Below are 12,427 nucleotides of genomic sequence, written 5' to 3'. Positions count from 1 at the left end.
CCCAAGGAAATATATATATATATATTTTAATATAGTCTTAATCATATTTTTCACATTGATTAGTCCAGATATTATTTTGTATATCGATAAAAAAGGAGTACAAAATTATATTTTGCACAAAGAAAATTAAGCTTATTTTAAGGAGCATTTTTAAGGAGATTTTGCATTGTGGCATTATCATGACAATAAACATTTTCTCTAAATTCTTATTAATATAATGTTGTTTTTTTTTTTATTAATCTCAAAGTTGATAGTTAATAGTACTGTATATTTTTCTGAGTACAGAATTACAGCAATATATATATATTTATTTTTATTTTTTTTATTGCATTACTGTAATGAGATCCAATGTACTGTTCTCTTATATCACGGGTCTGTTGAAAGCTTGATTCTGATTGGTTGACCGACCTTCTAAAGTGTGCTATTATTTTCCGGTAAATGCACAGCTATGAAGTAGTTCCGGGTCTTGACCGCATAACGGTTCTGTATCACTTCGCCAATTTATTTCAGTAAATTCAAAGAGCCATACAGGCTACCACAACAAAACAACCGATTAATACAAAGACATTGGTAAGAATGACAATGTCTATAATATACAAAATGTATTTAAATTTAGTTTGAAAATCACCCTCGCCCCCAACACCAACTTACTTAATTTTCTTTAAGCAAAATATAATATTAAAATAAATGTCTTTCTTTTGATTTTAGAGTGGAGGATGACCCGGACATGCTTTTTATCCCAGTATCAGTGGTGCTAATATTCATTTGTTGTAAAGCGCATCTTTAAGATGTCAGTGCTTTTGTCATGTTAAGTGCCCACGTTATGCTCAAATATGATGATGTGTGAATATTGTGTACTTTTAAGGTGCTCTCGGAACAAGCGTTCAACAAAATGCGATCCTTAAATGTCGTTTTTAATCTGCCATTGACTGAGTGGATTTACCATTCAGTCGTGAGTGTTTGCGCTTTACTCTGTGGTAAAGAACAATTTTGTATTTCCTCCTCACTAGTGAAAACATCAACTTATATCTATTGAAAGGGAATTGACGTGTCATAGACACGTTCCTAAATGTCATCAGAAATGTCTTGTGAACAATAAGTCGCATTCCCTAGAAAAATGACAAACCGGTGATGTTCTTTCAAAAGCTTTTATTTCTGTATTCTTCTCAACCGTGTGTATAGTTCTGCAGGCTTTGATGTATACAGTGAGTCTCTTTTGCTTATATATATGTTATTTAAATGTTAAAAACACGCTTTTTTTTAACCAACTTATGTTTTAACAGGTTCTCTCTCTCTATGTAACATAATTATCAGTATTCCAACTGGTCGTGCAGTTAAGATTTCTATTTTATGTGTAAATTTGGGGTTCCAGAGAACAATATATTACTTTTTTTTAATCTTTTTTTATTTTTCTAGCCATATGTTTCAATTTATGTTTATATTTGTCTATAATAATCATCAAAATTCTTACTGTGCCAGGACTGTGTTCCACATTATTAAGTTCTAAAAGTCATTTTGAAACATGTGAACGTTCCATTTCAGAACTTTGGAATTCTGATTACCTCAAAGCAACATCATTCCTGTTTGTGAAAAATCACCTCTGTCTTGTGGAATTAAGGCTCAGTAATCAGTTTATTCTTTAAACACCTTTTCCAGTCTTGCTCAGTGTTGTTCTTTGTGTCAGTTCTCAGTACTTTGTTTAATATGTGGATTCTGAAATGGAATTAATGCCCAAATACCAAATAAAGATCTTACACAAAACGTTGTTTATTTTAAATAAATTTGCACCAGACCAATACAGACAACTTGAATGAATTATAGTGTTATAAGTGGAGAGGGATTTATAGTTTTAAATGTGTGGTGTATATGGTTTTAGATTTTTTTGTGAGTGTAATTTGGCTTTGACCACAGGGATGTTTGTTGGGGGTGAGGGTGGGGTTGGGGAAAGGGAATAATGGGGGTTAAAAATAGATTCTTTACATATACAGGTGCTGGTCATATCATTAGAATATCATCAAAAAGTTGATCATTCCACACAGACTGATATATTTCAAGTGTTCTTTCCTTTTAATGTTGATGATTATAACTGACAACTAATGAAAACCCCAAAATCTGTATCTCAGAAAATTTGAGTATTGTGAAAAGGTTCAATATTGAAGACACCGGGTGCCAGACTCTAATCAGCTAATTAACTCAAAACACCTGCAAAGGCCTTTAAGAGGTCTCTCAGTCTAGTTCTGTAGGCTACACAATCATGGGGAAGACTGCTGACTTGACAGCTGTCCAAAAGACGACCATTGACACCTTGCACAAGGAGGGCAAGACACAAAAGGTCATTTCTAAAGAGGCTGGCTGTTCACAGAGCTCTGTGTCCAAGCACATTAATAGAGAGGCGAAGGGAAGGAAAAGATGTGGTGTACAAGCAATAGGGATAACCACACCCTGGAGAGGATTGTGAAACAAAACCCATTCAAAAAATGTGGGGGAGATTCACAAAGAGTGGACTGCAGCTGGAGTCAGTGCTTCAAGAACCACCACGCACAGACGTATGCAAGACATGGGTTTCAGCTGTCGCATTCCTTGTGTCAAGCCACTCTTGAACAAGACACAGCGTCAGAACACAAAAAGGACTGGACTGCTGCTGAGTGGTCCAAAGTTATGTTCTCTGATGTAAGTAAATTTTGCATTTCCTTTGGAAATCAAGGTCCCAGAGTCTGGAGGAAGAGAGGAGAGGCACAGAATCCACGTTGCTTGAAGTCCAGTGTAAAGTTTCCAGTCAGTGATGGTTTGGGGTGCCATGTCATCTGCTGGTGTTGGTCCACTGTGTTTTCTGAGGTCCAAGGTCAACGCAGCCGTCTACCAGGACGTTTTAGAGCACTTCATGCTTCCTGCTGCTGACCAACTTTATGGAGATGCAGATTTCATTTTCCAACAGGACTTGGCACCTGCACACAGTGCCAAAGCTACCAGTACCTGGTTTAAGGACCATGGTATCCCTGTTCTTAATTGGCCAGCAAACTCTCCTGACCTTAACCCTATAGAAAATCTATGGGGTATGGTGAAGAGGAAGATGCGATACGCCAGACCCAGCAATGCAGAAGAGCTGAAGGCCACGATCAGAGCAACCTGGGCTCTCATAACAACCGAGCAGTGCCACAGACTGATCGACTCCATGCCACGCCGCATTGCTGTGGCATTCAGGCAAAAGGAGCCCCAACTAAGTATTGAGTGCTGTACATGCTCATACTTTTCATGTTCATACTTTCCAGTTGGCCAACATTTCTAAAAATCCTTTTTTGTATTGGTCTTAAGTAATAATTTTCTGAGATACTGAATTTGGGATTTTCATTAGTTGTCAGTTTTAATCATCACAATTAAATGAAATAAACATTTGAAATATATCAGTCTGTGTGTAATGAATGAATATAATATCCAAGTTTCACTTTTTGAATGGAATTACTGAAATAAATCAACTTTTTGATGATATTCTAATTAAATGACCAGCACCTGTATGTTTTGTTTTTCAGTTTCATTTATTGGAATCAACAAAGTGCTAATCAAAATACAATGGCTTTTAAAATCAATGCAAAATGGCTAAATTACCCATTTTAGCCTCAGAAATAAAATGTAACGATATCAGATCACAAAGAAAATTAGTATTACCCATTTAGTTTAAATGTTTCCGTTGGTGTTCCCAGAACATCTCTTTTACAGTTGCATCACGTTTCATTAGCCCGAAATCATTTTAAGGCCTTTGTTAAAATTAATCTAATTGAAAGTCTTGTTAATCCAACAAACGCTAATCTGCTTTTGCTCCTCCCTGTTAAGGAACTTAATTTCAAATAACTTTGTTATATAAACTGCACAAACAAGAAATCAAGTAAACTTCATGTTTAGAATATTTTTCCATTTGGTCTTGTTTTATAGGAATATGCTGCTACGTTACAGCACAAGTGACCTACAGTAAAGAACAATACAATGCTCTACTGGCACTTTTCCACTGCACGGTACGGTTCAACTCTCTTTACTTTTATGTGCTTGCATGTCCACTGCAGTTTAGTGCCGCCTCAATGTGGGCGGGATTATAGGCTGATCGTCATATTTGCTCCACCTCTACTTCCATGACATCATCTTAAACACGACACAAACTGACCAAAACAATAACACGACCGCTAGCTGTTAGCTATTAGCTCATTGTGTTGTTGCATGGTGATTTTACACACGTGTAACAGTTAAATTGGCCTGTTTGTTTTAGAAGCTTTCCAGTAGCTGGTCAACTAAATAAAGTGAAGCTTTCAAGCAGAGTAAAGAGTTAACAACAAAACGTACCATCCTCCATCGTGGACTTCAGCTGTGGCCGAGTCCAGGGCGCTCTCCCTCCCATTGCTCGCCGGTCTAGATAGCGTCCATTTGGTTGAACTACGTCCACTTTTCCTTGATGGTTCTGTGGTCACTTTAGTTTTTTTTTTTTACTTTTCCCTTCACTGTTGGTAGGTCCTCGTTTATTGACGATTAACAACAATTTCTTTTTTTCACAATTCGAAAGTCGCGTGAACAAATGATACTGTTATTGCTGTTTATAACTTTAAAACTAGCGGGTTGATGTTGCGTGTCGGAAATCCAGTGACACTGGTAGTGACTATTCTCCCTGACCAATCAGTGATCTGTAGGATTTTGACGTCACATTTAGTATCGGCTCGGCTCGCTTGGAACCTCGACCGAGGTGGTACTAAAAAAGTACCAGGTACTATCCACAGTGGAAAACCCCCCAAAAAGCAAGTAGAGTTGAACCGTGAAGTGGAAAAGCCCCACACAACTCCATGCTTCACATGTATGTAGAAGTAATGCGTTTAAAAATGAGACCAGAGGCTACAGAATATTTGACCAAAAGCGCTTTTATTAAGTCAAAAGCTGTACATGAACTGTGTGAATTTATGAACTTTTGGTGGCCCTGGAACGCTTCTTGCGCACCACCACTGGCTTCTGACTCCTCAAGATGGCGCTAGTGCGTCTCAGAGCAGCCTGGAAGACAGATTTAATAATCTACTAAACATCAAAAGCTCTGTAGTTTTATTCTGAAATGCCCAAAATGATTTAACAGCTTTAAATTAAGTGTTATGAAGCTTCTGAACTAATTGATCTATTGCATAACACACTGTAAACCAATAAAATGTAAAATACTTTCCATGATCACGTTATTGTTAACTGTCAGCACTTAAGTGTGCAGGTGAGGTTGACTCACCATGCGCAGGTCCCTCCTGTATTTATTTCTGCGGATGATGTTCCTGACACTGGCGAGGGTGGCGCGAGAGTTCTTGTTGATGGTGATCTTCTCATACGAGGTGGCAGGCTTACGCTGACCTGAAACACACAAACACACACCTTTTAACTGAAGAGAACTCACACTTCTTAGACAAAAGCTAACTTGAAATTTATGAATTTGTACTTAGCGATCAATTTTTAGTTGACAAAATGTTTAATAGCAGAGCATACAGTAACAGAAAATGTACATTCACATACACAGAACTTACTTTTCCAAGCCTGGAAATCACAATTGTAAGATTCCCTGATACTTCCAGGTTTTCCATGACCATGTATATACGTATATTTGATGTCACTCACCAGCACGTTTCTTTAGGATAATGACCACACCCTTGCCATCAGCGGCCGGCTCGATGCCAACAGTCTTCTGGTGAATGAGACCATTGAAACGGAAAGCATTCCTGGCCTTCAGATTATTTGGCTCCTGGAAAAATACGAATATTCAACGTCAATAATCCAGAATGACTCAAACAACATACTGTCCCAGATCAATGTTGCAAAAGTTCAGCCTAGATTGACCATTAATCACTATGACTATTCTGTACATACACGTGTACTTACACATTTAAAAATGAAACGCTATAATTTGTTGAAATATGACATGAAAATGCAACATTACCAGAACCGTCAGCTTCATCTAAATCCATTCAAAACATCTCTTATTTTACTGTATAATTAAATGCAATAAATTCGTATGGCCTCATTTTGAGACTAAATTAAATATTTATACTTTTAAAAATCTGACACACTGCAGGACTATTTAACTGAACTGCAAAAATGCAGAAAAACATCATTTAAAACAGTGAAACTGTGACGGGGAAGAGAAATGGTGACCATAACAAAACTTTCTCATATACACAAATATTGTAACCGGAAGTCACAATCAGTGTCAGAAATTAAGGGGAGGACTCAGGGCAAAAACGCCCCTGAAATGTAAAATATAGCAGCAAAAAAATGCCACAACAATCAAAGCCTCTATTTAGGCCTCATTATTCATATTTTTGTATAAAGTGAGAGTTGACTAAGTTAATGCAAAGGAGGAAATACATTCCCAATGTAGTTATTCAAAATGGGAATTTTCCAATATTTGGTTAAACTCCATATTTGACATATTAAGATGACACCTTATATTTTAACAGAGTAAAAAAAAAGCCCAATAAAAAGGTACAAAATGACCCAAAGTATTCATTCTAGGTGGCAAAATATGGCCCCTTGATGGAAACGTTCACGTCACATGTGAATTAACCATCAGAGGCCCAGTGTATCAGAACTGCGACATTTGTTTAAAGCAATACAATGCCTATTTTATTTAGTTGAAAACTGTATTTAAATAATAATAAAAACCCTCTACATTGTAGCTGACTTGTTCACGAGTGAGGGGACAATGGAGCGGGAGGTTGGCTGGAGGATCGGGGCAGCAGGGGCGGTATTGCACTCGCTTTATCGCACCGTTGTCACGAAAAGAGAGCTGAGCCGGAAGGCGAAGCTCTCGATCTACCGGTCAATTTTTGTTCCTACCCTCACCTATGGTCATGAAGGCTGGGTCATGACCGAAAGAACTAGGTCGCGAGTACAAGCGGCCGAAATGGGCTTCCTCAGAAGGGTGGCGGGCTTCTCCCTTAGAGATAGGGTGAGGAGCTCAGTCATCCATGAGGAGCTCGGAGTAGAGCCGCTGCTCCTTTGCGTCGAAAGGAGTCAGTTGAGGTGGTTTGGGCATCTGGCAAGGATGCCCCCTGAGGTGTTTCAGGCACGTCCAGCTGGGAGGAGGCCTCAGGGAAGACCCAGGACTAGGTGGAGAGATTACATCTTCACACTGGCCTGGGAAGGCCTCGGGGTCCCCCAGTAACAAACTCCAAAACTAAATATGCACGCTGTGAGCGGGAGGCATTGCAAATATAATCAAAAGATGTGTGGAAAAGTAATGCGTTTCTCAGGCATGCCAAATGTTTATATGATTTTCTTGTTAATTTCAAGCACTTTTAAACTAAATATGCAGTTTTTTCAGGTATTCCAGTACTTACATTTCTAAAAGCTAAATTCAAACACTTCAAGGACCTCGTGCGAACCCCGATTACAATATATTTGTAATATTACAACTTACATCTGCACAATGAACAGTTGAATTTAAACTAAATCACGCGGTAGACATACTATGTGTAACTTGCGTTGTGAAAATGCGGTTTCCATAAAAACACGCTACACCAGGGCCGTTTCTGAGCATATGGGGACCCAAAGCATAATCCTACTTGGAGGGTTTCGGCAGTCAACCCCCACCGAATGGTAAATGGTCTGCACTTATATAGCACCTTTATAAGCCTTAACTGTATTCAAAGTGCTTTACACTGCGTCTCATTCACCCATTCACACACACATTCATACACCAATGGCGGCAGAGCTGCTATGTAAGGTTCTAGCCTGCCATTGGGAACAACTTGGGGTTCAGTGTCTTGCCCAAGGACACTTCAGCATGTGGGGTCGTGTGGGCCAGGATTCGAACCACCAACCCTGCGATTAGTGGCCGACCCGCTCTACCAACTGAGCCACAGCCACCCCAATCACGTCATTTTCCCTTCCAACTTGGGCCACAAGGGGGCCCCCTACACCTGTCTAATTGGCCATAATAGACACCTGATCCTAAGTTTCCACCGGCATGTTGTGAGCGAGCATTTTCAGTTCATTCCTAGGGAAGCCGAGCGCCACGCTTGCGAAATGGATTGTGGGATTGACAGTGGCACGGAGCAAGCCATTTCCTATGTTGTAAGCGGCTTTGAGCGGATTTCTTACGTGCCAGTCATTTTGCACATTAACAAATTTAGTCGTTAACTAAAATGATATGCCATAAAATGAATTACATAACAAAATATTTCCTAATTTTAAAAGGACATTTTCATCAAAAGTCAAACAATCAAAAAAAAGTGCAAAAATGAACACTGTGAATGTCACAGCTGGCTTAAGTCACACAATCCATTCCAGCATAATACACTTCCAAATCACAACATCAGTGTCAATGCTTTGTTCTCTGAGGGACAAACATGCCTAATTAACTAGTGTAAACCTAGTCATTTCACATCACCAGTGTGTAGTGCAAATGCAGTAACTTACAGTGCTGTAGGTCTGTTTGTTCCTCTTGATAAGGAAACTGGAGGTGTTCCTCACAACCATCCACTGCAAATGAGACGATGCCATGTTGACTGTCCTAAATTAAACACAGGACAGATCATGTTATATACAAATCACAATTTACTTTCACTTTCAGTCAGACCAGACTCTTTCAATTCTGTATCCAATGATAAAGTATATACTAGTTTCCAATTCATGTCTGTATTATTTAAAATCACCAACTCATTGACCCTCATATCAGACCACAAAAAGCTTCCCAACAACAGCAATGTTCAGTTTTCTTCTACATCAGATGCGGGGGGAAAAAACTGGCTTTATCTGCCGTCTATGTTGTGTGCGTTTTTATATTTTATTTCATACAAGTAGTGGTTAAATGTTGGTCTCCCTTAGTAAAGGCCTCGCTTGAAGCCATAAGCAACGTTTATGTAAATATCTGACACTTTTTCTAACACAACATCGGATTTCTCAGTTCCTATACGACTTCTAACACATCCGATGCATCGCAATGCACACTGAATGCAGAAATGTGAGTTTTAAAGTCTTTAATCAAGGGTTGAAAATATCACACAAGACGACCACGCTACCTTTTCGGCAGAGGAAGAGAGACGGAAAGGAAGAAGTTCCGGTTCCGGTGGAGCTTAAGTGGAATCTTCCGCCACTGAATGGATTAGTAACATATAATTTCAGTGCGTAAAAAAAATATAAATACATTTGAAATCTATTTAGGAGGATTTTAATGATTTGAATCACTATTTAGCCAATAATGTGTGTTAAAATGTGTTTTATAAAAGGACTATATGCTATTTTTCATGGCGAGTGCGGATGAATATTACGCGCGACCGCATGTGATGAGGTATGTACACGTCACTCACTCTGTGTGTTCTACGTCATTTTCATGCGCTCTCTGACCACAACCATCACAACAACAACACAGCTTTGATGATGTCTGCTGTAAATACATTGTTACGATTCATAAGATAAGAACATTAAGGACAGTCAAGAGATGTAAATAGCAGCAGCATTTTATATGTAACAAATGCAAACAGATGAAATTGTTCTTTTGCACTGTTTACGATGATTAAATTATGAAATAGATAGTCTTCATAACTTAACGCTTCAGTGATGGAGAATGATGACGTTCTAGAGACTCTTGGAGAGAAACTGTATGACGTGATTTATCCCAAATACAAAGAGATGACACCTAAACTTACAGGTGATCTATCTATCTAATAGAAAGCTATTTGTCTGGCCTAATGGAAATTATTGTAGGTAAAGCTATGTAACATACAAGAGACTGTGTGAATGTGGCAATGTACACTATTGCATAAATGTATAAAACTATGCAATATACAATACGGGACTACAGTTTTATCTGTCTCTCTGCAGGTATGTTACTGGAGTTGCCGACTAATGTTGTAGCTCAGATGCTGCATGATGAACCTCTGTTGAATAGAGCACTGGAGAGAGCACTGACGGCCCTCACATCATCTGACAACAGGTAATACATACTCACACAAGCCATATTGACATATGAATACAAAAACATGGCAGCAAATCTGTAGATACTCAAACACACACCACGAGTATGTCTGAATAGCATACTAGCATACTATTTTTACAGTGTGTGTATGGTGCACATTATACAAGTTTCTGTATGAATAAAAAAACTTGAAAGAGCTACTGCAATTGTGAAAATGTGCCACATGAGATACAGCACTTACACTTTCAATTTCCAGTGTGACAAATTAACCAGAAATTCACTTTTTAACATCTCTTCCTTGACTCAAATGACACAGAATTGGATTAAAATCTAAAAGGAATAGTTCATGCAAACATTTAAATTCTCTCACCCTCATGTCATTCCCAATGTGTATGACTTTCTTTCTTCTACAGAACACAAATTAATATTTTTAGAAGAATATTTCAGCTCTGTTGGTCCATACAATGCAAGTGAATGGTGACCAAAACTTTGAAGCTCTAAAAAAACACTACATAAGACAACAATGAGGCGTACTAGTGTTTATCAATGCATATTGCTTACAGTTTTATACTATTTGTTTTTATATTATGCAGTATGCAAGTACATTACCTATTCTAGACCTGTTTTATATTTATCTTTCTAGTGAACCTTTGTCTCAGACTGATGATGCAGCATCCGTGTCCTCCGACTCTCTGGGTGAACAGCTGTATGACCTTATTGACCTATACAACACTGGACACACACAGAAAATAACAGGTAAATCAGTCCATCACTGTGCAAAAAGACCTAATAAGGAAATTAAAATAGTGTGTTGTAATAGTAACGTCACCATGACAACCTTGCAGGCATGTTATTGGAGCAGAAAAAAGAGGCAGTCCTTCAGCTTCTGTCAGATCCTACACTTCTCAAAGAACAAGTCAAGACTGCCTTGAAAACACTGCAAGAGTAAGTGTTTTTGTGTTTGCAGCGTAACGCTACTACCTATCATTTAGAACGGCCTTTGTGTTGGGAGAACATCCATGATGCCTTAAAATGCTGTCTGGGAAGGCAGCTCACTATGATCTGAAGCTTTCAAACTTGCTGGGTCATTATTTTCTCTTTATTCAGATGTAGGCAGGGTGACGAAATGACAGATGTGAGTGACAGCTGTGACCGAGAGGAAGTGGAGTCAATTGGCGAGAAGCTTTTCAGTTTCGTACAGCATTTAGACCCCGCCCACTGTGCTGACATCACAGGTGAGGTACTCATTTGCATACAGGATGCATGACTTGATAGTATCATCGCATATACTCTGTGATATCTACGGCTATGTAAAACTTGTGTGTGTGTGTGTAGGGATGCTACTCGAAATGGATACAGGAACTCTGCAGCAAATCCTGTCAGATCGGGCAATGTTGGAGGTTGCAGTTCAAAGGGCAAAAAGTGCACTGGTAGTCTAACCAAATATACATGCACATGCTTTCTTATCGATTTGATCTAGAATGATTTTAGCAAAGCATAGAGCAGCACAATGCAACCAATTTCCTACAAACAGTATCTGTCTCTCCTATTCATCTGTGGTCGTCTTCTTCCCACATAATAAAATATTTCAACCGAATCCAATTATTTAGTTAGTTAGTAGTCAAGTAATCAGCGGGAAAATGTACAGTCAGCCGGTTAGCCCTTCAGGGTTTTGAAGGTTTAAAAACGACAGAAACTGAAATGGTATTTTTCTGTCTTTGTCCACAGGAGGGCGATCGAAGCCAGACACGCACAGAAGTGTCAAAATGAGTCTTGTGGAAACTCTACGGACCATGTGATCTGGAAAAGTCAAACAGGATTATCAGAGAAATTTTGTACTTTGGACTATTGATATTGCTGTATTACTTGCACAACTTAAGATAATGTTTACATTTCATTGCGGGGCTATTTGCCACTTTTTATTGAGGTCACAGGAAATGATTGTGGAGAGTGACGAGAAAGTGCATCAGGATACGACTCAGGCCGGATTCAAACCTATGTAACCTGAAAGAGCTGGGTGTAGATTTGTCTTGAACATTGTAAGACTTGAACAACGTGAAGCACTTACAGGTTTCCATTGATCGTGGTATAAATATTGGTGGGGTTGTTCTTGCTTGTTTTGATTATTGGGGGGGTTACCCCCCCCCATCGAATCTACGCCCCTAACCACAGCGCAACAGTCTAGAGGCTTTGACATTCCACAAGCACACTTAAGACGTTAATTATATTCTCGGATAATTTGTCCTAATCAGCGGTCATTAAAGGTTTCTGTATGTAATTTGCATTAAACAGTAAACATCTCTGTAAATAAAGAATGCAAATGGAATTTAGTTTCAGGTTTTAATTTAATCTTTGCCCCTGATCCGTTGGCATATTGCCCCCGGAATCTTCGCCACTCAGAATCAGAAGCATTTAATGGGACAATTTCTTTTTAAATTTTTTATCTAGTATTTTGGTCCATTTTCCCAACTTTAAGTACACTAGCATATAAATGGCCTAAAAGCT

General features: G+C 38.7%; 2 protein-coding genes across 2 annotated transcripts; one reads left to right on the top strand and one right to left on the bottom strand.

The window, feature by feature from the left end:
* Positions 1-4,877: 4,877 nt before the first annotated feature.
* On the bottom strand, positions 4,878-9,077 carry LOC127628982 (60S ribosomal protein L28-like). Its single transcript, XM_052105983.1, has 5 exons — positions 9,027-9,077; positions 8,425-8,518; positions 5,623-5,746; positions 5,243-5,361; positions 4,878-5,022 (listed from the first exon to the last, which is right to left on the bottom strand). The coding sequence occupies exons 2-5, from the start codon at positions 8,506-8,508 to the stop codon at positions 4,933-4,935; spliced, it is 417 nt and encodes a 138-aa protein (XP_051961943.1). The 5' UTR covers positions 8,509-8,518; positions 9,027-9,077; the 3' UTR covers positions 4,878-4,932.
* A 276-nt stretch (positions 9,078-9,353) lies between these two features.
* Positions 9,354-12,238, top strand: LOC127628974 (uncharacterized). Its single transcript, XM_052105974.1, has 7 exons — positions 9,354-9,655; positions 9,829-9,940; positions 10,566-10,678; positions 10,768-10,867; positions 11,030-11,157; positions 11,258-11,352; positions 11,651-12,238. Exons 1-7 carry the CDS (start codon positions 9,565-9,567, stop codon positions 11,690-11,692), a joined length of 681 nt encoding a protein of 226 aa, XP_051961934.1. The 5' UTR covers positions 9,354-9,564; the 3' UTR covers positions 11,693-12,238.
* The last annotated feature ends 189 nt before the right edge of the window (positions 12,239-12,427 follow it).

The sequence above is a fragment of the Xyrauchen texanus genome, chromosome 35, assembly GCF_025860055.1.
Source record: "Xyrauchen texanus isolate HMW12.3.18 chromosome 35, RBS_HiC_50CHRs, whole genome shotgun sequence".
NCBI lineage: Eukaryota > Metazoa > Chordata > Actinopteri > Cypriniformes > Catostomidae > Xyrauchen > Xyrauchen texanus.
This window is presented reverse-complemented; position numbering and strand designations above follow the sequence as displayed.

Bases quoted from the DNA above. Each gene is read 5' to 3' on its own strand.
- LOC127628982 (XM_052105983.1), bottom strand. From the start codon at position 8,508: ATGGCATCGTCTCATTTGCAGTGGATGGTTGTGAGGAACACCTCCAGT. The intron at 5,362-5,622 runs GTGAGTGACATC...TGTGTGTTTCAG, and splicing joins TATCCTAAAGAAACGTGCTG to GTCAGCGTAAGCCTGCCACC. The intron at 5,023-5,242 runs GTGAGTCAACCT...TCTGTCTTCCAG, and splicing joins ACAGGAGGGACCTGCGCATG to GCTGCTCTGAGACGCACTAG.
- LOC127628974 (XM_052105974.1), top strand. From the start codon at position 9,565: ATGGAGAATGATGACGTTCTAGAGACTCTTGGAGAGAAACTGTATGAC. The intron at 11,158-11,257 runs GTGAGGTACTCA...GTGTGTGTGTAG, and splicing joins CCACTGTGCTGACATCACAG to GGATGCTACTCGAAATGGAT. The intron at 11,353-11,650 runs GTAGTCTAACCA...CTTTGTCCACAG, and splicing joins AAAGGGCAAAAAGTGCACTG to GAGGGCGATCGAAGCCAGAC.